At 38.0% G+C, this 24,693-nt stretch overlaps 1 protein-coding gene across 1 annotated transcript in view; it reads right to left on the reverse strand.

The window, feature by feature from the left end:
* MTUS2 (microtubule associated scaffold protein 2) overlaps positions 1 to 24,693 on the reverse strand; it is a 466,747-nt gene that overhangs the window by 407,252 nt on the left and 34,802 nt on the right. The window contains exon 3 of the mRNA XM_027835276.1: positions 13,397 to 13,594. Within this exon, the coding sequence (XP_027691077.1) occupies positions 13,397 to 13,594 (198 nt within the window). The remainder of the gene's footprint in view (positions 1 to 13,396; positions 13,595 to 24,693) is intronic.

Consider the following 24,693-nt stretch of genomic DNA (forward strand, 5'->3'; position numbering starts at 1 on the left):
AAGGAAGGAAGGAAGGAAGGAAGGAAGGAAGGAAGGAAGGAAGGAAGGAAGGAAGGAAGGAAGGAAGGAAGGGAGGAAGGGAGGGAGGGAGGGAGGAAGGAAAGAAGGAAGGAAGGAAGGAAAGAAAGAAGGAAAGAAGGAAGGAAGGAAAGAAGGAAGAGAAGAAGGAGGGAGGGAAGGAAGAAAGGAAGGAAGGATTGTACAAAGGTTCCAATGGGCACGATGGAGAGATAAATAAGACTGGTTTGGGGTACTGGAGGAATGAAGCTGACATGAATGAGTATGAGGGAAGAGGGAATGGTACTCAGGGAAGGGTGCTTTAAGCCTAGCCAACATACACTAAGGAAGCATAGGGCTACTGAATGGAGACATAGAGCCTACGCTGTCAAGCCCTTAGCAAAGAAAGGTATGTTGATATGGTTATCAGTCCATAAGAAAGAAGTAAAAAGTGTGTTGGGTGTGGGACTCTGGGGAGTAAAGGTAAAAAGAATGGGAAGAGCAGATGTACAGTCCCTGGATCTGCCTGACAATCACGACAGGAGTCCTGGAGCCAGGCTGGTGATAGAGGCATGAGGCATACTTGAGTGAGGTACTCACCCTCATCTACTATGCCACTATGTTATTTTTCAGTTCTGTTGCAAAGGACAAAGTCTCAATTTTGTTGTTGCTAGGCATGACAGAGTAAAATTGCCTAGCTATCTCTCCTGAACTTTCAGATGAGAGAGATTATGCTCTATTCAACAAGCAGTTACTGAGTCTTGCCTTAGTCCAGGTGGCACTAACTTAAAAGCTATGTGGGACATTTGTAAAGAATAAACCATGGTGTTTGTTCTCAGGGAACCTACAGTCTCCCTAGAGGGACAACACATTTTTGAAGCAATATGTGAACAATGCAAAAGTAAACAAAATTAAGCAAGAAAACATGTAAGATAGGCAATAACTGAGGCCAGAAAAGTGCAGCATTAAGGGGGACTGTAGTAGTCTGGGACAGCTTGATAGACAAGGGCATAATTTGAGCTGGTCCCAGAAGGAAGAGAAAAAATTGAATAGGTCATATTTAAAGTCTTGACATGAAGACGTTAGCTCATTATTTTTTATCTTATGCTTTTGGGGATCGCATAAACCTTCTTCCATGAAAAAAGGACAAAAAAAATCCATTAATCATCTCCTTCTGGGAATTGTAGGAAGTTTTCTGTCCCAGAGAAACAGGGGAAGAGCCCTGAAAGATGAGAAGACCAGCTATACCCATGCATAAAGTCATCATCTCTGCACTGCCCGCATATTTATTTGATTATTTAATATTCTGATCCGCTGGTCTCTGACCCCTTTTGAAATTTCCTTAGGGTGTTCCAATTTTTAGAACATGCAAAGGCCCTGGGGGATGCCATTAACACAGAGCACTCCAAAATCAGTAAGGCATCACTAGCATGGGGCCTACTCTTTACTTTGGGAGAAAGGTAGTTGAATGTATCACATTAACCTTGACATATAATGAAGGGAAGACAAACCCTAAGAGATTGGGCACAGACAATGACTTCTCCAGGCATAACAATCCCAGTACTGAAGCAGAAATATGGGACAAATATTGAATGTTGAGTTGTTCCTTTAAAGGGGTTGGCAGCTTTGGGTTTTATTGAACTTAAAAAGAAGCATATTCCATTGTCAAACTCAAGAGTGATAGCCTAAGACTTATGAGGCCAACTTTATCAAATAGGCTGTATGACCTTGAGCAAGTCATTTAATGTGGTCATGCCTTTTCTCATCTGTCGAATGAAGGGCTTAAATAGAGCACTTTTTCCTTAAAAATTCCATGACTCGAGGTAGAGGTAAAGGAAACACATTCCAAACTATGAGTTGTTCATAGGTTTAGCCTACACCTGCACAAATGCAGAATTCACAGCAGCAGGTACCCAGTCTTCTATTGAGGGCAGGACCTGTTTCTGTCTTTGTATTCCCATTGCTTACTACAGTGATTAACCCATAGCAAGTGCTTTTGACTTGACTTTACAGGGAGAAATATTCTAAATCATAGCTGTGCACTAAAACTTATTCAGCAGTTATGGGTTGATTTTTATTTGCAAAGTCTATGAAGAAGTGGAATTCAGATCGTCTTAAATTAGATATTCACAGCTGGAAGAAATATGTCCTTGGAGAGAGAGAACTTGTCTAAAGAATGTACATCCTCTTAGGCTCTAGTCAACAAGTATTTATTAAATGCCTACCATGTGCCAGCCAGACACTGCTCTAAGCACCAAACATACCAAAAAGGGGCAAAAACAAAACAAAACGTAAAAAAGTTTAATAAAATAAAAACATGGCAGCTCTTTTTAATAAATGGTGCAACTTTCAGAAATTGACCCACATTTCTACTTCAGGAGTGAGGGTTTGAGAACTAGAAAAGTCATTGGTAAGACTCTTAAGCCTTGCCTTTCCTCAAATATGTGCCAAAGTTAATGCATTAGGTATAATTTAAACATTTAATGAAACTTAGATGATTATTAAGAGATCCTAGAAAATTGTGTTTTCTTTTGCAGTCAGAAACAATAAAGAAGAAAAATGTAAAGAAAATTGAATATATTATGTAATATTATGAATATATAATGAAGGTTAATTACTATAAATTAACAGTAAGTCTCAGAGACAAAGAGTCAGACTTTCCCCTCTCAAAAAATACTTGGAATTCTATAATTATATAGTTCAGAAAATGAATTACTCATATCCTTCAGGTACATTCTCGAGTCTACTTCATTTCTTTTTTTTAACATTGGAGTAGAATTTTATAATTACATAGAAAAAGTAAAGGCCATAACATATACAATTAAATCATCAGCATACAATATCCTCAGGGTATTATGACTAATATTTTCACTGAAAACATATTGTACCAGTGCATAGAGGGGTTAAATTTTGCAGTCTGTCTCATTTCTGAAGTCAGTAATTTAGGTTCTGTGCCTGTTCTTAATCTTTCTTTCCTTTACTTACCTGAAGTGGTTTGAGATTCCTTGATATATTTGATTAATGCAATGGAAAAATCTTAGTACAACAGAAATCAGGCTCATTTAAAATGAGGAGCTGTGGGAAACCTTTTGCAAACTACAAAATTAAATGCTTCCATTCTGCACCCCAACCTCTGGCCCCATGGGACTATAAAAGCATAGAAATGGGAACAGATACTATCTCATTTCCTATTTTGAGCACAGGTTTTAAATGCCAACAGGATTAGGTTAATGGGCTCTGTTATTAGTCACCTTGCATAAACATGTTCCACCTGAGAGGAAAAACTAACTGGATTTCTTTTCCTGATTGATGAAACAGAAAGGCTTTAGAAGAGTCATTTTTAGGTGCAGCTATACAAAAATACAACAGCTCCTTTTTGCCTAAGTTTTGCTAATATGAAATGATAAAGTTTTGCCCTTGTGGAATCAGAATAATTTCATATTTTTGAGCCTTCAATTTCTATAGAAAACTCACAGACTTAACAGTAAGGGGATGTAGAAACAGGTTGAATTCTAGAACTCCCTCAAAAAAACACTACGTCTTAAAGACTACATGTAATTTTGCAGTTAGGTAGCAAAGCAAAACAAATAAAAACAGTTCAATATAACAAAAATATGGCAACTCTTTTTAATGAATTGTGCAATTTTCAATATTTGTCCTACATTTCTACTTCAGGGAGGGTGTTGGAACTAGAGAAGTCATTGGCCTTGCCACAAACTCTTAGGGCTTCCCTTCCCTCAAAAATGTGTCAAAGTTGATGCAATAGGTGTAATTTAAACATTAAATGAAACTTAGATGGTATCATATCTCTTAATTAAAAGATCTGGGGGAAACTGGAGGGTTTTTCGCTGCCAGAAACAGTAGACAAAGAAAAATGTAAACAAAACTGTATATATTATAAAGGGCAATTAGGAAAAAATTAACAGCTTTGGACTCAGAGATAGGAAGACCTGAGACTGAATTCCTCCTCTGATATTTACTGGCTGTGTGATGCTGGCAAGTCACTGAGGCAAACTCAGTCTGCCTCATTTTCCTGAAGTATAAAATGGGAATAATAATGATAAATATAAATAAAAAATATATAAATATAAAAGTAAAAAACACCTCACAGGGTTATTGTAAAGTTTAAATGAGGTAACATATATAAACTGTAACATATAAAAACAAACATTTACAAACCTTAACACTATAATAAATGCCAAATTTTACAATGCTTTTAGGGATCAAGAAGAAAAATCAATTCACATCCTACAGTGCTTTCAGGTTTGCAGGAAAACTATGTAAACTTTTTGTAAGAACTGTCAATCATTACTTTGCAGATAAGGAAAGTGAGGCTCAGCAAGTTAAATCACTAGTCCAGGATCACACATCTAGTATAAATATAAGTCAGTCAGGCAATAAGCATTTATTAAGCACCTACTATGTGCCAGATATTGTGCTAAGCAATAAGGATACAAAAACATGAAAAAGACAGTCTCTGCCTTCTAGAAGCTCTCAGTCTACTGGGCTGGAAATGAATCTACCCAGGTCTTCCTGAATCCAAGGCTGGCCCTCTGTCTACTATGACATACTGCCTCTCATGGGGAATCAGAGAAGCACCACAAAGAGAGAGACATCTGAGCCAGGCTTTGAAGGAAAGCAAGATGTCAGCAGGTAGAGACTCCACACATGCTAACTCATGAGATCTTCAAAATAACCCTTATGTAGTCATGGTAGGTTTTTAATAACCAGATTTTACATGTAAGGAAATTAAGGCTGAGAAAAGTTGATTTACCCAAAACCACATAACTAGTAAGTTGGCAGGGGATAAAACTAGAACTCAAATCTTTTGATTCCTATTTCATGACTTTTTAAATCTCCCTATTTATGACATTTTTTAAAAAATCCTCTTCTTCCTCTGTAGTCTAATCCTTTTCAAAAATTTTTGGACTGTGACCTCATCTCTTCCTAGACAGAGTTATTTCCTTCAGGCTTTGTAAGGGATAAACAAAGCTTCCAATTACACATAGAGTTCAAAAGGTAGTAGAAGAGTAGAGATCTGACTTCCTAAGTTATTTATGGTTAGGAATGGTGGTGCACATGTATAATCTCTGCCCCTGGAGAGAGTGAGGCTGATGTGTCTCTTATGCTTGGGAGCTCTGAGCTGCAGTGGACTAAGAGAGTGTCAACACTAAACCTAGTACTAATACAGTGAGGACCTAAGGTAAGCCCCCCCCCACCCCAGAACAGAAGCCCACCAGGCCACCTAAGGAGGGCTAAAATGACCCAGGCTAAAAATGAAGCAGGTCAAAACTCTGATGCCAATCATGAGTAAGAAAAGACCTATGAGTGGCTGCTGTATGTGTGTGTGTGTGTGTGTGTGTGAGAGAGAGAGAGAGACAGAGAGACAGAGAGAAAGAGAGAGAGAAAGAGAGAGAGAAAGAGAGAGAGAAAAAGAGAAAGAGAAAGTGAGACAGAGAAAGAGAGACAGAGAGCAACAGAGAAAGAAAGAGAGAGAGAGAGAGATCTTTCCTCATAAATCATTTCAATCTCCCTATTCCATGAATAAAAAATGAATCTCTGTTTGCCAGCAATGCAAGAGAGAGGCTAATAGCTGTTTCTGTAGGAGTAATTAATATACCCCTTGTCAGCTCTGATCTTATTTAGAATGCATGTAAGACATAGAAAATCAAATGTGTTATGTATGGAAATGTATTTTATAGTAGTCATGACAGTAAATGCTGAGTTCAGATTGCAAACAGTTTTCATATTAACCTTTTTGGTTAATTAAACAACCAAAAAAGCTGGCTATTTCCCAGTTCAAATTTTCTCCGTGACTGGATTCCTTCAAGAAACTAAAGGAAAATCAATTGTCTTAATTTCACGTGATTGAAACAGGAAATTAAAATTCCATGTAAGCATAGAGGATATACATATATTTATATTATATGTACATATATATATATATTCATCTCTAAACTGAAAAAATATAAATTGGGGAGATGTAAAATCTCACAACCTTCACAAGGAAATATCCTTAACTGTGAGGTTTTACCATAGTTATTAATAAATCATTAAGTGTATATCACATAAATATATAATTTATTAAATATCTGTATAATTATTTCAGTTTATAGTAATTAGTATTTTTCTTAGGAACATATTTTTAAATGGTCTAATCTCTTTGTTATTTAAGTTGACTAGGTTGGCTATACGAAATGACATATTGGCTACTGCATATTCTAGACATCTTTCAAATAAAGAAATTCACAAATACTGTTTAATTTTTTATCAATTCTAAGACCTATTAAGAAAGGGAAATTTGCTTCTAACAAAATATTTTGTATAGTTACCTGGATTATTGTCTCTCCAAAGGTATACCCCTATCAAAGTGATGAGAGAGAGAGAGAGAGAGCTTCTATTTGGCAATGATCTCTCCTTTTTTTAAAAAAGATTCTCCTTAACATCATATAAAAGCTGGTTCAAAGAGACTTATCCCAGCTCCATTTACTATTTGGTCAGCAAAAGTAAGAAAGAGCTGGTAGCAAGAGGACTGAGCCTAGAACCATAGTGACCCTCTTTCACATGTAAGTCTTTAAAAAAAAATTAGCTAGCACTTTGTACAAGGCACTGTGTAGGAGAAGTAGGGATACAGAGATAATGGGCCTCATCCCTGCTCATGGAATATACAGTAAATACAGTAAAAGGAAGGGAGTGTGTGTATATAAACAGCTGTAACATAAGACAGGATTTGATGAAACATCATGATATAGGGGTAGCTAGGTGACGCAATGGATCGAGTGCTGAGCCTGAAGTCAGGAAGACCTGAGTTCAAATCCTACCTCAGATACTTATTAGCTGTGTGACACTGGGTAAATCATGTAACTTTGTTTGCCTCTCAGTTCCTCATCTATAAAATGATCTGGAGAAGGAAATGGCAAACCGCTCCAGTATCTTAGCCAAGAAAACCCCAAATGGGACCCGAAGAGTCAGACACCACTGAAATGACTCAACCACAAAAATGGAGGAAGAACAGGGGGAAATGATTCCTATCCTCATACTCTATTCTCACTAATGCATATTAGTGTATAGTGAGCATTAATGTATATTATGTGTAGTGAGGGTTTGTCATATGCTAGGTAAATGTTCAGAACACACAATTAGACATAGTCCCTGCACCTAAATTCTTTCTTTTGTCAAGTGATTTCCATTAATGATTAATCCAAGAAGGCCTATATCCATCTACCTTCCTTTCCCATACTCACCTCCTGAGGTTCTGACTTTTTAATAAAATATTATGCCTACCTACCCACTGGGAAAATAACATCAGTTCCTAAATCTGTGATTAATTTAACAATTAGGCATTCTCGTGCTACCACAGATGACGGGGATTTAATGCTGCAATTATTTTTAAGTCCCTTATTACTGAAAGAATGCTGACATGACAATTGATATTAGTAACAGGCCATTTCCACCATAATTAGGTTGATTTTATTTTCTCCCCTCTGAAGGCCAGCAAAATATAGGCATTGGCAATGGGTCAGACATGAAGACCACAATCAGGCAGTATGATTTCAAATTAGATATTTCTTGTCTCTTCTCTTCGAACCAAATTAGAAAGAGGCATAAATCGCAGACTTAATATGATCTGAAGTCCTATGCAAGGATGAAAATAAAGCAAACCTTTAAAGATCACACAAGAAATAGCTGAGGCAACTGGTGGAGTTTAGCTTGGAGAAGGGAAGAGTGACAGGGGTCAGAAAAATGCTGTCATATACTCAAAAGGCTGTTACGTGGAAGAAGGAGCACACCTCTTTGTGTTGTGACACAGGACAAACAAAATGCAGGGGACAGAGCTGTCATCTCAGAACAAGAAGCCCTGGGTTTGAGTCTTGCCTCCAACACTGGCTGTGTGGTCGCTGAGTTCATCCTCCTTTATTTTACAGGTAAATAAACTGAGGCCAGAGAAGAAGGAGCAGAGTTCATTTGCCACAACACATCACAATGCCTCTTAGTTCCAGCCCTGAAACTAACCACCTGAGTTACTTCATTGTTCATCTATAAAATGAGTTAGACTAGGGAGAGGTCCCTTTAAAATAATAAGACTCTATGAGTGAAATCAGCCTCTTACACCCCTATATGTGTGTGTGTGTGTGTGTGTGTGTGTGTGTGCGCGCGCACGTGTGTGTGTGTATCTGTAAATACTCTTTGGGACATGGGAATGATGTAAACAGATTATAGGATCACAGATTTTGATTTGAAAGAGACCTCAAAGGTCATCTAGAGTATAACCTCCTTGTTTTACAGAAGAGGAAAATAATGCTCAGAAACTTTAATTGACTTCCCAAGATCACGCAAGTAGGTCCTCTGATTCCAAGTCCACTGACATTTCTAGTGGCTACAGAAGAACACAGGTTTAATCTGCTCTGAACATACCCAACATGATCAACCATGGGCCTTGAGGCCAGAGTTAGGCTCCAAATTCACAAGTCTGCTCAAATCACTTCTCTACTCGAAAACTTGAAATGGCTCCTCTTTGCCCACTAAAGTGACATCCAATTTACTTAATATGGCATTCAAGGCCCTTCACAACATTGTTCCAATGTATTTATAATATCATAGGTTTAGACCTGGAATAGGCCTTGTTGGTGTTACTGGTCAGTTGAATCTAATTCTTCATGACTCCATTTGAGGTTTTTTTGGAAAAGATACTGGAGTGGTTTGCCATTTCCTTCTCCAGCTCATTTTACAGGTAAAGAAACTGAGGCAAACAGGGTTAAGTGACTTGCCTGGGGTCACACAGCTAGTAAATGTCTGAGGCTGGATTTGAACTCAGGTCTTCCTGACTCCAGGATTGACTTTCTAGCCACTGTACCATCCAGCTGCCCTGGAATAGGCCTTAGGGATCATCTAATCCAACACAGTGGCTAGAATGCCAGGCCTGGAGTCTGGAAGATTTATCATTGTGAGTTCAAATCTGGTCTCAGACACTTACTAGCTGTGTGACCCTGGGCAAGTCACTTAACCCTGTTTGCCTCAGTTTCCTCATCTGTAAAATGAACTGGAGAAGGGAATGGTAAATCACTCCAGTATTTTTGCCAAGAAAAGCCCAAATGGGGTCGTGGAGAATGGGACACCACTGAAATGACTGAACAGCAATGATAATATACCTAATTTTTTATGAATGAGGAAATGAAAGCCAAGAGGAAGTAACTAAGATTACACAGGTAGTCAAAGGCTAGGATTCAAACCAAGGTTCTCTGATACTAAAGCCAGTGTTTACCACACCCCATCACACTGCCACTCTAGCCTTAGCTCACACTGCTACCCTTCACAAACTGAACTACTCACAAGTCTCCTAAAGACACACCTTTTCCCACCTCCTTGTCCTTTTTTCTATTGCCCTATGTGCCAGAAATGGATTCCTCTCCCATCTCTGCCTACTAGAGTTTTCCCATACTTCAATCTTTGCTGTTCCAACTCATGTGCCATCTTATCCAGGGGAGCTTCCATAAACAGGATCTTCCATAGCATTTTATCCATATTCTCTCCTATGTATTTTTATTTGTATTTTTACTAGACCTGTGATTTTATTAGTGTAGGGAGTTTCTGGTGAGGTAAGAGAGTTGCCTGGGGACACTAAGTTAAGTGACTTGCCCAGGGTCACATAGCCAATATGTGTCAGAGGGAAATCAGCTCTTTCTGTCTCCAAGGCCATCTACCTACCCATTACCTTACACTTTCCCTTATATACTTCTTACTTTCTTATTTGCATTACATTTATTCAGGTTGGGGTTTTCTCCTCAACTAGACCAGAAGCTCCTCAAGGGCAAAGATGATGTTACAAGGTTGTCATGAGTAGAAAGCTTCATAAAACATTCTTCTGAAAGTCCTACAGAAATGGGAATTTGTGATTTACCTTCATATCTGCCATGCCCAGCACAGTCCCTTTCATAAGGAAGTCATTCAATAAACATTTGCTGATTTGATTTGAAAAAAGATGAAGTCAGCACTCCAAAGAAACAAAATAAGAGAGTTCATTGGGTATCTACTCACATCCAGAACTTGGTATACAAGGGAATTACGCATAAAATCACTCAGTATTTATGTTTGACATAGTTGTTCTTAGCCTTTGGAGGAAGAGAGATAGAAGGCAAGGTCACAGATAAAGCTATGTAGAATCAGAAAGAGAATGTAGCGGATAGGCCGGCTAGTCACCAAAACTCTAGCCTTTCCCTAGAAAAGGTCAAGTCCTTCCTTCTCCCCCTGGTGACTTCTACTCTTTAGAGGTTAGAGTTATGATTAACAGAGGGTTCTCTGAGGAAGAGTCACCGGGGGCACACAGATCTGGGCATTCACATATCCTGACTGATTATCTTACCTAATCACCCACCTGATACAATCCAGGGTCTAACTTTGTCTTAAATGCTTTGGGTCATATCACACTTACCACAGAGCTTTTCAATATCTAGTCAAGACCATTTAAAGGGGGCAGGGCTCAGAGTCTGGATATCATATATAGAAAATTCTCTCATTCATAACTTCATTCCTTTCTTTGTCTTACTAGTCTCTATAGCCAGTAATTTCTGCCCTGCACCAGTCAGTGCTCAGAAGATATAAGCAACAGTAGCCATAGAAGATATAAGCAACAGTAGACAACTGGGTGTATGCAAAATCCTCTTTCAAAGCAAATAAAGATGATATGAAACCCAACACCACATGAGATCTCTTCATAAATGTCACCAGAACAATGGTTACACATAGAGTGCTATTAAAAAAGAAAAAAAAGCATTCAGCTACACCAGACATGGTACCCAATTCTGCCTTCTTAAAGGCCCTTGAACTTGGGCCCTTTTAAGGAGCTGCTGATCAAAATAGCATCTTTTGTCTAAAGAACAGAATAAACGAAATTTCTCAATGCACATCTGGGCATTAGCCTTCATATTAAATGGGCATCTCATCGCATTATGAAAAATTGAATTGGGGCACTATCACTATCAAAAATTCTACTCTATCTAATGGGCATGTAGTTCCAAAAATAACAACAAATGTGTAATTGTTCATAATGATCATTACAGCTATTCACATTTATGTAGTATTTTACAGTTTGCAGAACACTTTGAATATACTATTTCATTTAAGCTTTACAACAACCACGTGAAACAAGTGCTGTTATACCATTTTACAGATGAAGAAATCTGAGGCTAAGTGAATTGTCAAGGGTCACACAGTTAGTAAGGTATCTAAGGTACGATTTGAACTCCAAGCACCAACACTTTAGCCATTACACCATGCAGCTTATCAAACATATGGCAGCCTCAATACTCCAAGACATCCCAAAAGCCTGAAGTTTAGTCACAGAAATGATATTCCAGAACAAAAATATCCTGAAACAGTGATTTAAAAAAAATTCAAAATGAAAGTCTAAAGAGAGTAAATTTATAAAATGGGACACCCCTAACAAGGAAGACACTTTCTTTGGCATACGATGGGGACTCTTCTTACTCCTCAAGAGAGTGAGGTTGATGACTTGTGCAGTTCTGCCTCACTTAAGTCCAATTCATACTCATGTCAAGCCATCACCCTGATGATGTCATTGGTCCTCTTCAAGAACGAGGGACGAACAACAACAACAATCCCTGCTCCTTCAGAAGGGGATGAATTAAGCTTCCTCTGCTACAAGGGAAAAAGGAATGCCTTATCCCTATCTGGAATTATTCTCTATAACCTGGCAAGCAGAAACAGGTAATATTCTCTTAGCAAAAGATATTGCTCAACTCGAAGTTAATAATTTTCTTCCTTTTCTTATAACCTGAATCTTTCCCTGATTTAAAATAACCACAGATCCTTTACTGAGAAGATAAACAAGCACATGTGGCTTTCTTTCATTCCAGCTCTAAATGAGAAACACTGTTGGAAATTATCCTTCTGAGATTGAAAACACAGGTGCCTTCCTTGCAGTCTAAAGAAATGTTGAAAAAAATAAAAAAATTTAAAAAAGAAATGCTGATTTTCACTTTGTTCAAATCTGCCTAATTTTAAAAATCTTCCAACTCTGACACTACCTGTGTAAACACCTAGAGAAGCTGAATAAGGCCTGCAGAAGCAGTTCCTGCCATATTTGTAGCTCAGACTCCAAGGGATCATCTATGCCACAGATCTTCTCTTTAATTACAGAGATATGCAGAAGATGAATCTTTTGTGAGAATGCATTGAAAGTACTTTTAGCTGTAGCATCCGCAGAAGAAAACAAAACAAAGCAAAACATGAGCAGCCCTTAGATTTTAAATGAGTAATGCAGCAAACTCTAAGCTGTAAAAGTTATAACTGGTACAAGCAATGGAAGATGTAATGTCTAAGGGCAGAAATTAATATTATGGATGAACTGACCTGTGTACCTTTTTAAATTCAAAAAGGAATACCACAAAGAGGATTGGGCCAATTTAACTTCAGGTTCCTGTTGTGCATTTTTTTTTCCTCTTTATCTCAATTTGATTCTATTTTCTATAATCCCTTCAAAACTGCCATCCAGTTTCAGACTATCCAACCTCTGGCATTGTGCTGCTAACTAGAATCTTGGATTGGAACCTCCACAGATCTGATAACAATTGCTTTCAAATTGACATGGATCAGGAAAAGCTTCATCTTCAAAGCTCAGGCAGAATCTAATAGCCAGCCTCCAGTCCTTCCTTGGGGCCAGAAGGGTGGCAGACCCTGCTGAGAGTCATTCCATCCTTTAGAGAATTCACACCAGTCACAGGAAACAGCCAGGGGATGATGACATCATCTCAGCTAATAGGGTTCTGAGAGTGGAGAACAGCCACAGCAGCAAGGGAAGAGAAAACTGCTGGGCTTCTCTTTTCTATTTTTAACATCAATTATTTAACTTTTAAAAATAAGTCACATGCCGCACGATTCAAAGGCATTACAGGTAATCACTGGTAACTAAAAATACTCTTTCTGCTCCTCATCATTAGAACCCAGTCCCTTTAGTCACAACTGGCACAACGCACTGAGAAGGCAAATTCCCTGATCTTCCCTCATCTTCCTATCTAGAGCCTGTCTGACACACACTGACTACCGGAACCAGAATCCAAAGAGTCATTTTTGGAAATCATTCACATTCATCTTTCTCTAGAATATTTACCCCACATATTTTTTTATTCTGATTTTTAAAAAATGTTTTTTTTCTTTTATATCTAATAATGTACCATCATTAGGATTTTTTAAAAAGCCTGTCTACTTGAATGATTAATTTATTTAACTCCACCAATCCCAGAAATATAGCAGTCTTGAACTGTCACATATATTAAACTAATCCTTCCCCCAAAAGTCTCTTTCTAGCATTTTTCTGGCAGTCAAACAGACCATCACTGGCCCTGCTTCATCTTCCTTCCCCACCTCCCTTCCCCTGACTTACGGTGGGCTGTTTTGCTCTGGTCGCTTTGGACACTGTCCGCTGACTGGTTGCTGGAGGCAGAAGAGATGCTGGAGCTCCTGACGAAACCAAACGCGGCCAGTTTAGCTGCTGGGAGACGGGAATACCCAGGAGGGCGAAGTCCAGATTTGGGGAGGTTGGCTCTTGCGACGTTTGAACCGGAGGCTTTCTTCAAATCAGCTAAGAAGGGCAAACAGAATAAGTGTCTTGCTTAACAGGATAAGCCAGGGAACCCCATAAGTTGTAAACTGCATAAACCATAGTTTGAACTATCTTTAAAGATTTAAAGCTGGAAGGTGACTCAGAGGTGATCCAATTCATTTTAATTTAATCCTCTGTCATTTCACCAATGAGAAAACTGAGGCCACAATGGTGAAGGTGACTTGTCCAAGGTCACACAGATAACAAAGAGCAAAACTCAATTCTTATAACCCTAAATTAAGCAATCTTTCCACTATCCTGAGCTGTTTCTCAAAAGTACTCAAAAGTACTGTTTTGTCCTGTTTTGTTTCTTGTTTTTTGCTAGGCAATGGGGTTGAGTGACTTGCCCAGGGTCACACAGCTAGTAAATGTCAAGTGTCTGAGGCTGGATTTGAATTCAGGTCCTCCTGACTCCAGGGCTGGTGCTCTATCCACTGAGCCACCTAGCTGCACCCCCTATCTCCTGTTTTAACTTTACAGAACAAAGGTTTCAAGCAGTTCAGGTTAGACATAGCAGGCATGGTACATGCATCATGAATTCACAAATGCTTGGAACCAAATCATTATCAGACTCACAGAAGACAGGCTCACAGGATGGCTTTCAGGAATATCTGTTTGGCTCCTTCCTTTATTTGTTTCTGCTCTAATCTTTGAAACCATCTTGAAATCACATGAAAGCCCATTTATTCCAAAATATTAACATTCAGATACAAAAAGTCATGCCTCAGCATTTCCAGCCTCTACTTCAGGCCCCATGAATGAATGGACACTGAGAATTGAGTCAGGACTCATTGCAAGGGGATCACTACAAGAAAAGAATCTGAAAAGTTTTTGATAAACTAATATTCCATTCTATGAAACTTAAAAAGCCCAATCTTGTGTCATGCTCGTTAATCTGACCTAATGCTGGAGAACCCAAAACCATCCAGTTAGGAAATTCAATAATATTGTTCTCAGAGTATTCAGCGCTAGGTCTCTGCATAGACAGTTATCATTTGGTATTCATTTTTGAGTCTATATACAATCATCTAGTCCAGTTATGAAGAAATCAAGCACAAGGATTTCTCATAGAACAACCCGTCCAAAATTGGTGAGGAAGAAAAAACTACAGTTATTGGGGACACAAATGTATTCAAATATCATTAGGCCATACAAGTCTCAGGATACTGAGTGACTGTCCTTATGCACAGGTCTGACCATGTCATGACCTTATTCAATAAACATCAGTGGTTCTATTGGTTCTAGAATAAAACCTACAGTCCTCTTTGTGCCATTTAAAATCCTTCATGACCATATTTGCAGACTCACCATACATTATGTCCCCTTCCCACATGTTATAAACCAGCCACACTGGTTTTCTTACTATTATTTACACACAAAATTCCATCTCTTGCCTCCATCTCTCTTCCCTGGCCATCCCCCATGCCATGCTTGGAATGTACCGCCTCCTCACTGTTCTATCTAAGAATGCCTTACTTCCTTCACTATTCAACTCAAACTACCCCTTCTACAGGAAGTCTTTCTTGATCTTCCCTAGCTGCTAAGTATCTTCTCAAAATGGCCTTGTATTTATTTTATGTATATGTGTGTATACATGCATATATAGTCATACACATTGTTTATGTATAAACCTGTGTATTATATATATACATAAACATATATAATATATATTATACATAAACATATGTTATACATGTTTGTACATAGTTCTTCAGTCATTTTTCAGTTATGTCCGACTCTTTGTGATCCCATCTGGGATTTTCTTGGCAAAGATACTGAAGAGTTTACCATTCCTTCTTCAATCTATTTTACAGATGAGGAAACTAAGGCAGACAGGGTTAAGTGACTTGCCCAGGGTCACACAGCTAGTAAGTATCTGAAGCTGGATTTAAACTGAAGAAGATAAGTCTTCCTAACTCTAGGCCTGGTGCTCTATCCACTTTGCCACCCAGCTGCCCCATTTTTGTACACAAACATATATCACATACGCTTTAAACATATACAACACACATACTTATTTATAGAAAATGTATGTGTGTATGCAAGCTCCCTGAAGGCAGGAACTGTTGCATTTTTGTACCCTCAGTGCTTAGCATATGGTGGGAGCTTAGTAAATGCTTATTACTTGTTCAATTGACTCCTTTTTTCATTTCACTAGCCTTTCCATGCTCGTCTTCTTCTCCATACATAAAATGAGTTGTCATTCAGCCAGTTCAGTGGAATAAGTGGAAGCCAGACAATAGAACAGCAAAGAATCTTAGAGCTGGAATGTTTAAAAATCTTAAACATCATTTAATCCAAGCTATTCATTTTACCACTGAAGAAACCAAGGCTCAGTGAAATGAAAGGACTTACTCACAGTACAATAGTTGGTTTACTTAAGTAGTGACAGAGTTAAACTCTTCATGCCCTCAGTAACTCTCTAAGACTTGAAGTTGCAGAGCAGTTACTGACCTGCATTGGTAGATGGGTTTTCCTCATTGGAAATCTATACCAATGAAATTATCAACTGATTCAGCCCAGAAAACAAACCATGATACCTATAATTCTTATTGTCTTTCTTTAGGCTTGCTCTGTATGTTGCTGTTCAGACATTTCAATTGTGTCTGACTCTTCATGACTCTATTGAGGGGGTTTTCTTGGCAAAGATATTGGATTAGTTTGCCATTTTCCTCTCCAGTCCATTTTACAGATGAAGAAACTGAGGCAAACAAGGCTAAGTGACTTTCCCACAGTTACACAGTTAGTAAGGTCAAATTTGAACTCAGGTCTTCCTGACTACCAGGTTTGGTACTCTATCTACTACGCCACCTAGCTATCCCTTACCCTGTATACTTTTACACAAATCTAGATATCTTTCATTAATCTCTAGGATACAATCATGGCTTAGACGGCTGAATGGTGTGTAAAAAATCCACTCCTTTCTGCACAGAGAACAAACCGGATGACACCAGACATCTCACTCCATTCTCTGATTTTGTGAAATGTTTAGGTTTACCCATTCCTAGTTATCTAAAGGATTTGAAGTTATTCAAGTCTCTAAAATTTAAAAATATCTTACAGAAGTTCTCACAAAATGGGGCTCTTTGAAAATAATTTTGGTCATAATGATTTCCCAGAGAGAACCAGAGGAGGAATAGCCCTTCCCTTAAAATAGTCAAAATTTTGATTACTCAGGAATGCAATTCTGTATGAGTCTGGAAACACATACACAGCTCTACCCTTGGAAATGGTGAAAAGTGCTGTGTATGGTCCATTTCAATCTTATAACATAGCACAGTTTAGGGAGAGATGAGAAGTCTCTTACAACACTCCCTCTCATATCCCCTGGCCATCTCCACCTCATCTATTTCACTCAGATTCAGTTTGGAAGGATTTTGAGAAAACCATTAAGTGTCAGATACTGAACTTGGTTCTTCATTGTGTCTTTTTCCAAAACCTGCTTGTAACCTGCTAGGTAAAATAAACGATTTATGCAACAGATCAAAGACCTTTCCCAATGAATAATTCTGTCATTGTCCATTTAAGAGGAAATTAATGAAAATAAATAATAGGTTTTTTTTAAATTAGCTTTTTCTGTATGAGCTATTCAAATCCTATGCAAAGCAGCACTCTATCTTCTTCGATAAGGCATTACATTTTGACAAGATTTTATGGGAATAAAAGATTAACAGCTCTGTTTGAACTGAAAAACTGATTTTAGTGTCATTGAAAATGTGAAAGATGCTTTGCTATTTCAAAGGGAAACCATTTTGTCCTTTTGAAAAATAAATCTTTTGAAGAAAGGAAATTGGCAAATTCCTCCAAAACTTCAAGAGCTGTTTCTGTTGTGCCTTTTTTTCCTTTTGTTGATCTTGCTTTAAATGTGACACTGTAAATGCTACAGGATGGTTCCTCAGAATGCCAATCAGAATGAGCCAGTGTTTTAAACTTTGAATTAACTGATACTCATGAGACAGAAGCTGTCATGGTGCAACATTTTTTTTCAAGCTATAGGTAATAAAATAAAAGAATCAAGTACTTGAAAGGCAATTATGTTCAGAGCAATCTAGTAAATCATATCCTCTCTGGATAGGGGAGTACAAGAAGAGGAGAGGATGAGAATGAGTAAAGATCTTTCAGACTCTTTTTTTTTCTATAATTTTATGTCAGAAAAAAATTTGCTTCTTTCAGATTTTTTTACATACCATGAGTATACACACCTCACATAAACTTATTCTTTTAAGGAGCTAAGTGGTGCACTGGATAGAACACTGGACTTGGAAAACACGAAATCAGGTCCAGGAAAACCTGAGTTCAAATCCAGCCTCAAACACTAACTAGCTTACCCCAGGCAAATCATCTATCATCTGCTTGTTTTGGTTTTCCCATCTGTAAAATGGGGTTAATAGTAATACCGCCTCCTATGGTTGTTGAGGATCAAGTAAGAGAATATTTATAAAGTGCTTAGCAAATCTTAAAGTGCTATAATAAAAGTTAGCTATTGCAATTATAATTATTTGTTGATATGATATACATGATATGATATGATATAATATAACATAATATGATATTATATAATGTAATATAATATACTATAATTAATATAATATGATATAATTTCCCTCCAAAGTATCTTCTGACAGTAGGTAGTTGGGTGGCTCATGTGGATGAGTGGCTATTCTTTCTTGTCTTGTCTTGAAACATTTAAAAAGAAAAACATATATATATATGTATGTACATACACACACTATCTATATATATCAAATCTCTATTAACCAAAGAGACATTACCTACAATATTTCAGTGTAGCAAACAGAATCTGTGCTCTGAAATAGAACCCAGAACAAGACTTTTTTTTTCCTGTTACAAATTTGTTGTTATTCAATTGTTTCAGCTGTATCCAACTTTTTGTCACCCCATTTAGGGTTTTCTTGGCACAGATTCTGAAATGGATTGCCATTTCATTTTCGAGCCCATTTTATAGATGAGGAAACAGGGTTAAGTGACTTGCCCAGAGTCATACAGCTAGTAAGTATCTGACTCAGGATTGGAACTCAGGTCTTCCTGACTCCAGCCCCAGTGTTTTATCCACTGTGCCACCTAGCTGCCCTCAAATAAAAAGGGGATATATAGGAATACAGGGAACTGGATCAATTGAGATGTTTGTATTGTGGGTGGTGATGGAAACAGACTCCAGTAGGTACCATACAAAAAAAGCATTTATTATATATCTTTTGGTACACAGCCCTGCATGGACAACATTAGTTGGGGTGGAGGCAAGGCTCCATATAATGGGACATTGGCTTTAACATAGGATAGAGAGGTCCTGATTATTTATTTATCAGTTATCTAGCAGCCTTAGTTTTCCTGGACAGCCATGATTCCAAAAGCAAGGCCTACTACCCAATAACCTCACCTCTGCCCCATCCCCTACTCTCCCCAAAAGCTGCAAGGAGACTAAAATGTATAGCTAACATGGGATGGGATATGATTTCTTGGCTTGCTTGCCAAGGGAAAAGAGTTCTCTTATGATGGCTTCGAACATCTTAGTCAAAACCCAATACAGCGGAGAAAGTAACAAAAATGGGGTAAAAATGTGACTTTTTTAAGCAAACAAAAGAGGGGACAAGCATCCAACAGTTGAAATATGGTGGTGGTAATGGTGGCAAAAAGTCACTTTTTACTTCTAAGATAAAATGCAAACTCTTCTGTTTAGGATTTAAAGACCACCATAGCCTGGCTCCAACTTCTCTTTCCACCCAGATCTCATATCACTCCTTTCACATCTCTACATTTGCTATTTACCCCACATGCCATTCAATCTCCTACCAGCATGCCACCACACTAGCTCTCCCCTGTGTCTGAATTTCCCTCTGTCTTCACTTCCACCTTGGAAAATTCCCAGCTTATTTCAAGACTCAGCCCTTGGGCCATCCTCTACTTACCACCTCCAATTATAAGTGCCTATTTTTATTTTGGGATGGCTAGGTGGCACAATAGAGAGAGTACCTGGCCTAGAATCATCTTCCTGAGTTCAAATCTGGCCTCAGACACTTACTAGTTGGGTGACCTGGACAAGTCACTTAACCCTGTTTGCCTTAGTTTCCTCATCTGTAGAATGCACTGGAGAAGGAAATGGCAATTTCCTCTAGTATCTTTGCCAAGAAAATCCCAAATGGAGTCAGGAAGAGTCATACAAGACTGAGAAATGACTGAATAACAATAACAATTTGATTTACATTTATGTATTTTATATTAACTTATCTATACACATATTGTTTTCCCCTGATACAGCATGAGCTACTCCAGGATCAAGATGGTTTCATTTTCATCTCTGTATCTCTACCATTTCTGTGTATGTCTGTGTACATATATATGTGTGTGTGTATATATATATATACATACATACATACACATATATGTATGTGTGTATGTGTATATGTGCATATATACACATACACACACATATATATATACTATATATAATACACATTTAGCACAGTTATGACACATGCCTATATAGCACAGTTCCTCGCACATAAAATATGCTTAACATATATTTTCTGAATGAATGAATGGATAGTGGTGGGCCATTAGGAAATAGAAGAAACAAGAATTGGGGGTCATTCAGTGTCGGGGTAATCTGATGTCAGGCCCTGAAGGCTATATTCAGGTCAGGCTCTATTACACACACAAACACACACACACACACACACACACACACACACACACACACACACCAAACAGTAGAGTTCAGTAGTCTGTAGAGACCCATACATACATAAAATAAATACAAGGCCATTTGAGAGGATGCTTAGCAGCTAGGGAGGATTAAGAAAGACCTCCTGTAGAAAGGGTAGCTTGAGTTGAGTAATGAAGGAAGTAAGGATTCTGAGACACAGAAGTGAGCAGGGAGTACATTCCAGGCATGGCATGAGTGATGGTAAGGAAAGAGAGATGGAGTGTTGTGCATGAGTAAAATTAAGAAAACCATTGGATGTGGAAAGGGATGTAACACATAGTGAGTCTGCAAAGATAGGGAGGAGCCATTTTATGAAGGACTTTAAATGGGAAAAAAAGGAATATAGATTTTATTCTATAACCAACAGAGAGCCACTGGAGTTTACTGAGTAAGGTCATGACATGGTCAAGCCTGTGCATATGGACAGTCACTCAGTATCCTGAGACGTGTATGGCCTAATAACATTTGAACACAGTTGTGTCCCAAATAACTATAGCTATTTCTTCCTTGCCAATGTTTGGACTATTGTTCCGTGAGAAATACATCTTGATTTCTTCACACATACTGAAAGGGCAGACTAAGTTCAATGGGCTGGAAAGTGAATCATTCAATAATCAAATTCCACAAGCATTAAGTGCCTACTATGTGCAATATACCACCCTAAGCAAAGAAACTACAACTATGAAGAACTATGTCGTATTCCCCCCCACCTAAGATTTTTCAATAAAGTACATGGGATATAAAGTTAAATAATAATAATACATTATAGAATGAGATTAGTCAGAGAGCCCTGCAGGATTGTAGGCTACAAGAAGCAATTCTAGATGGGGAAATCAGAGACAATTTCATTGGTGTGATAGCAGCTGAACTGGACGAAGGAAGTGAAAGATTTAATCGGGGGGGGATGGAATTCATTATAAGTGTGAGTGTGCAAGAATACTGAAGTGGGAGAGCATAGAATGGAATCAGAAATGTAATTCAACTAAGTTCTACAAACATTTATTAAGCACCTACTATGCGTAAGGTACTTGGGTACAGGTTGGGGATACCCAAGCAAATTGATAATCTTACTGATTTTTAGTATTACTCCCAGTGATATAGATTGAAATCCTTCCCTAGGGTCAACCCATTTTAAAGGACTTAGTCCCTATCTTCTAGTAAGATCACCACAGGAGGTCCATTCAACACCCTAGTACCCTTTCTCACTTTCTCCTGGCAGTACATCAGTGAAGGCTGTCTACATGTCATCCCTAGTCCTTGCTACATGCCCAGCCCCTGTCTGTCATATATTTCCCTGACTATATCTCTAACACCATTCATACAAAGAAAAAAATATTTCTTGATTTTGTAGTCATAAGGCATAGATTCAAATCCCAAGTCTTGTAATTTGCTACATGTGTAACCTTGAATAAACCATCCATCCTCTGTGGCCCTCAGACTCCTAATTTGTAAAATGAAGTGACTGGGGAGAAATGATATCTAAGGATCTCCCCAACCTTAAAATCCCATGATTACAATAAATGAATGACACATTGCAGAGGTGGAATTGAAAGGCAACCCATCAGATGGAGGGGATAAAGGAGAAGCAAAAGTCTGAGACGGCTGTACGTGGCTCCACCAATCCTCTCCTTCTTCCCCCTTGCCTCAAAGAATGAGCACTCTGCCTTGATATCTGATCCCTTGGCCCCACTCCTCTAGATACTTACTCCATGACCGCACCTTCTTTACCTTTTATTTTAAATCTCTCAGTCTCTATGAATCATTCCTCTATTCCTATAAATATGATACCTTAACTTACTTCAAGGCACATTATGTCCCTCAGTGCACATAATTCCCCCAATTAAATAAAGGGATCTCTATCCCTTTATGACTTAATAGATGATCACTGAGATTTGCTGGGAAAAATTTAATTAATCTGCAGCCAGCCTGGTGTTAAAAGCCTGTCTGAATTTAGCTAGTTTTTTTCCCCCCAGACATAAGGTCCATCATAAAATGCATATTCAAAACTTTTCCAGCTTTGTAGTGAAGAGAAGTGGCAAATTTTGTCATGACATTTGAAAAATGGGAAGAGAGAGGAGTCTACAAACTATAGGTCAGTGTTTTTTGCTCTGATTCCTTGGAAAATTCCTTGTGAATATCTAAAAAAAAAATAGAAGGCTATGAAAAAGAAAAAAAAAAGAAAGCTATGAAGCTTCATCATGGAAAGGTCATATATGAGACAAACCTCAATTCTTTTCTTGACAGTTACTAGACTGGTAGGTCAGGTGAATGGCTTAGATAGAAATTAACCAAATTTTAGCAAAGCATTTAATAAACTTTCTCATTCTGATCTTATGAGCAAGACGGAAAATTGTAAGCTGGACAATAATATGGTTCAGTGGATTCATAAATGGTTGAACAGCAGGAACCAGAGAGTTGTCATTGATGGTCTTAAGTCACCTTGAAAGGCAATCCCTAGTGGAATATTGTAAGGATCTGTGTTGACCTTACGTACTTTCACAATTTTAATCCATAGACTTAGAAAAAGGCACAAATGGCATATTTTGCATATTTGCAGATGATAAAAGGCTAGGAAGGATAAAAATCAGGACACAAAAAAGTCTTCATAGACTGGAACACTGGGACAAATCTAGCAAGATAAAATTGAATAAGGATAAATTTAGAGTTGTATATTTCAGAAGGGCAGCTAGGTGGCTCAGGGGATACAACACTGGGCTTGGAATCAGAAAGACTCATCCTCCTGAGTTCAAATCTGGCCTCAGACACTTATCAGCTATGTGACGCTAGGAAAGTCACTTAACCCTGTTTGCTTCAGTTTCTTTATCTGTAAAATGATTTGGAGAAGGAAATGGCAAACCATTCCAGTATCTTTGCCAAGAAAACCCCAAATGGGGTCACAAAAAGTGAGACACAACTGAAATGACTGGCCAACAATAACCAAAAATACTTGGGTTCAAAAGTTAACATTATAAGTACAAGATGATAAGGTAAGGCTATCCTGAAAAAAATCTGCAGGTTCTAGTAAATTTCAACCTCACTGTGAGTCAATGTGTGACGTGGTAGCCAAGAATATTTTGGTGCTCTTAGGCAACATTGAGAGGTAGAATTTCCAGGATCAGTTTGGTGCTAGTTCCACGATACTTTGCCCTGATCAAACCACATCTGCAATATTGTTTTAAGTTCTGATTGTCACAACATAGCAAAGATAAGCAATTGATAAACTAGAGAGCCTTTATTAGAGGTCAACCAGAATGATGAAGTTTCTTCATATCTTACCGCACAAGGATCAGAATCTGAGGATGGTTAAACAGATGTAAAAAGGTATATAGGGTGACTGGATAGCTGTCTTCAAGTATCTGAATGGCTATTATATGGAAGAAGGAGTATATTTATTCTGCTTAGTGCCAAAGGGCAGGAACAATGGGTAGACACTGTAGAGAATATGATTTTGGCTGAATTAAGGAAAAATTTCCATTTTTTGTCATGTAAGAATCATTCGTAGGTCACACACCATACAAAAATAAGAGTGGGCTGGATATGGACTTCAGGCCATAGTTTGCTTCCCTCTATTTGCCAAAAAGTGGAATGACCTACTTTTTTTAATGGCCTACTTCAAAGAGGGGTTTACCTTCTCTGGAGTGATTCCAGCAAAAATTGAATGACAATTTGTCAGGAACATTGGAGAGAGAGTTACTGCTCAGATTTGGGTTGGAATAGATGGTTTCTAAAGTTCCCTCCCATTTTGAAGTTTTGTGATTCTATAATTTATTGCAGGAAAGAGTCTTAAAGACAATTTAATTTAACCTTTCATTTTACATATAAGGAAATAGAGACACAGAAAGGCAAAGTGTTAGATGTATTTGGCTAAATCACAGTAAAGAAGAATCAGTAGATTTGACAAAATCAGTAAGATATAATGGAAAGAACACAAGACTTGGAATTAAGAGACCTAGGTTCTAGTCATGGTTCTTCTGTTAACTCACTTTATTCTAATCAGTTCCCTAGTCTTTAAAAATAATGAAATTAGACTAAATGATATTTAAGACCCCTTCCAGTTCAAATATTCTATGACTTGAAGTGGAAACATGTCTTACCAATGACCACCCTACTTGCCATTTCAGCACCAAGGTCAACAGTGAAATGGATATAGCAATAATTGCATTTCATTCCTTGAGGTGCCTCTAGACCAAAGGTTCTTAACTAAGGGGTCTGTAAATAGATTTCATGAGGTTCATAAACTTGGATGAGAAAAAATAGAACTTTATTTTCATTAACCTGTAAAAGAAATTTGGCATTCCCTTACGTTTTGTGTGTGTGTGTGTGTGTGTGTGTGTGTGTGTGTGTGTGTGTGTGT

This window comes from Vombatus ursinus, unplaced genomic scaffold (assembly GCF_900497805.2).
Source record: "Vombatus ursinus unplaced genomic scaffold, bare-nosed wombat genome assembly UNPS02014813.1, whole genome shotgun sequence".
Lineage (NCBI taxonomy): Eukaryota > Metazoa > Chordata > Mammalia > Diprotodontia > Vombatidae > Vombatus > Vombatus ursinus.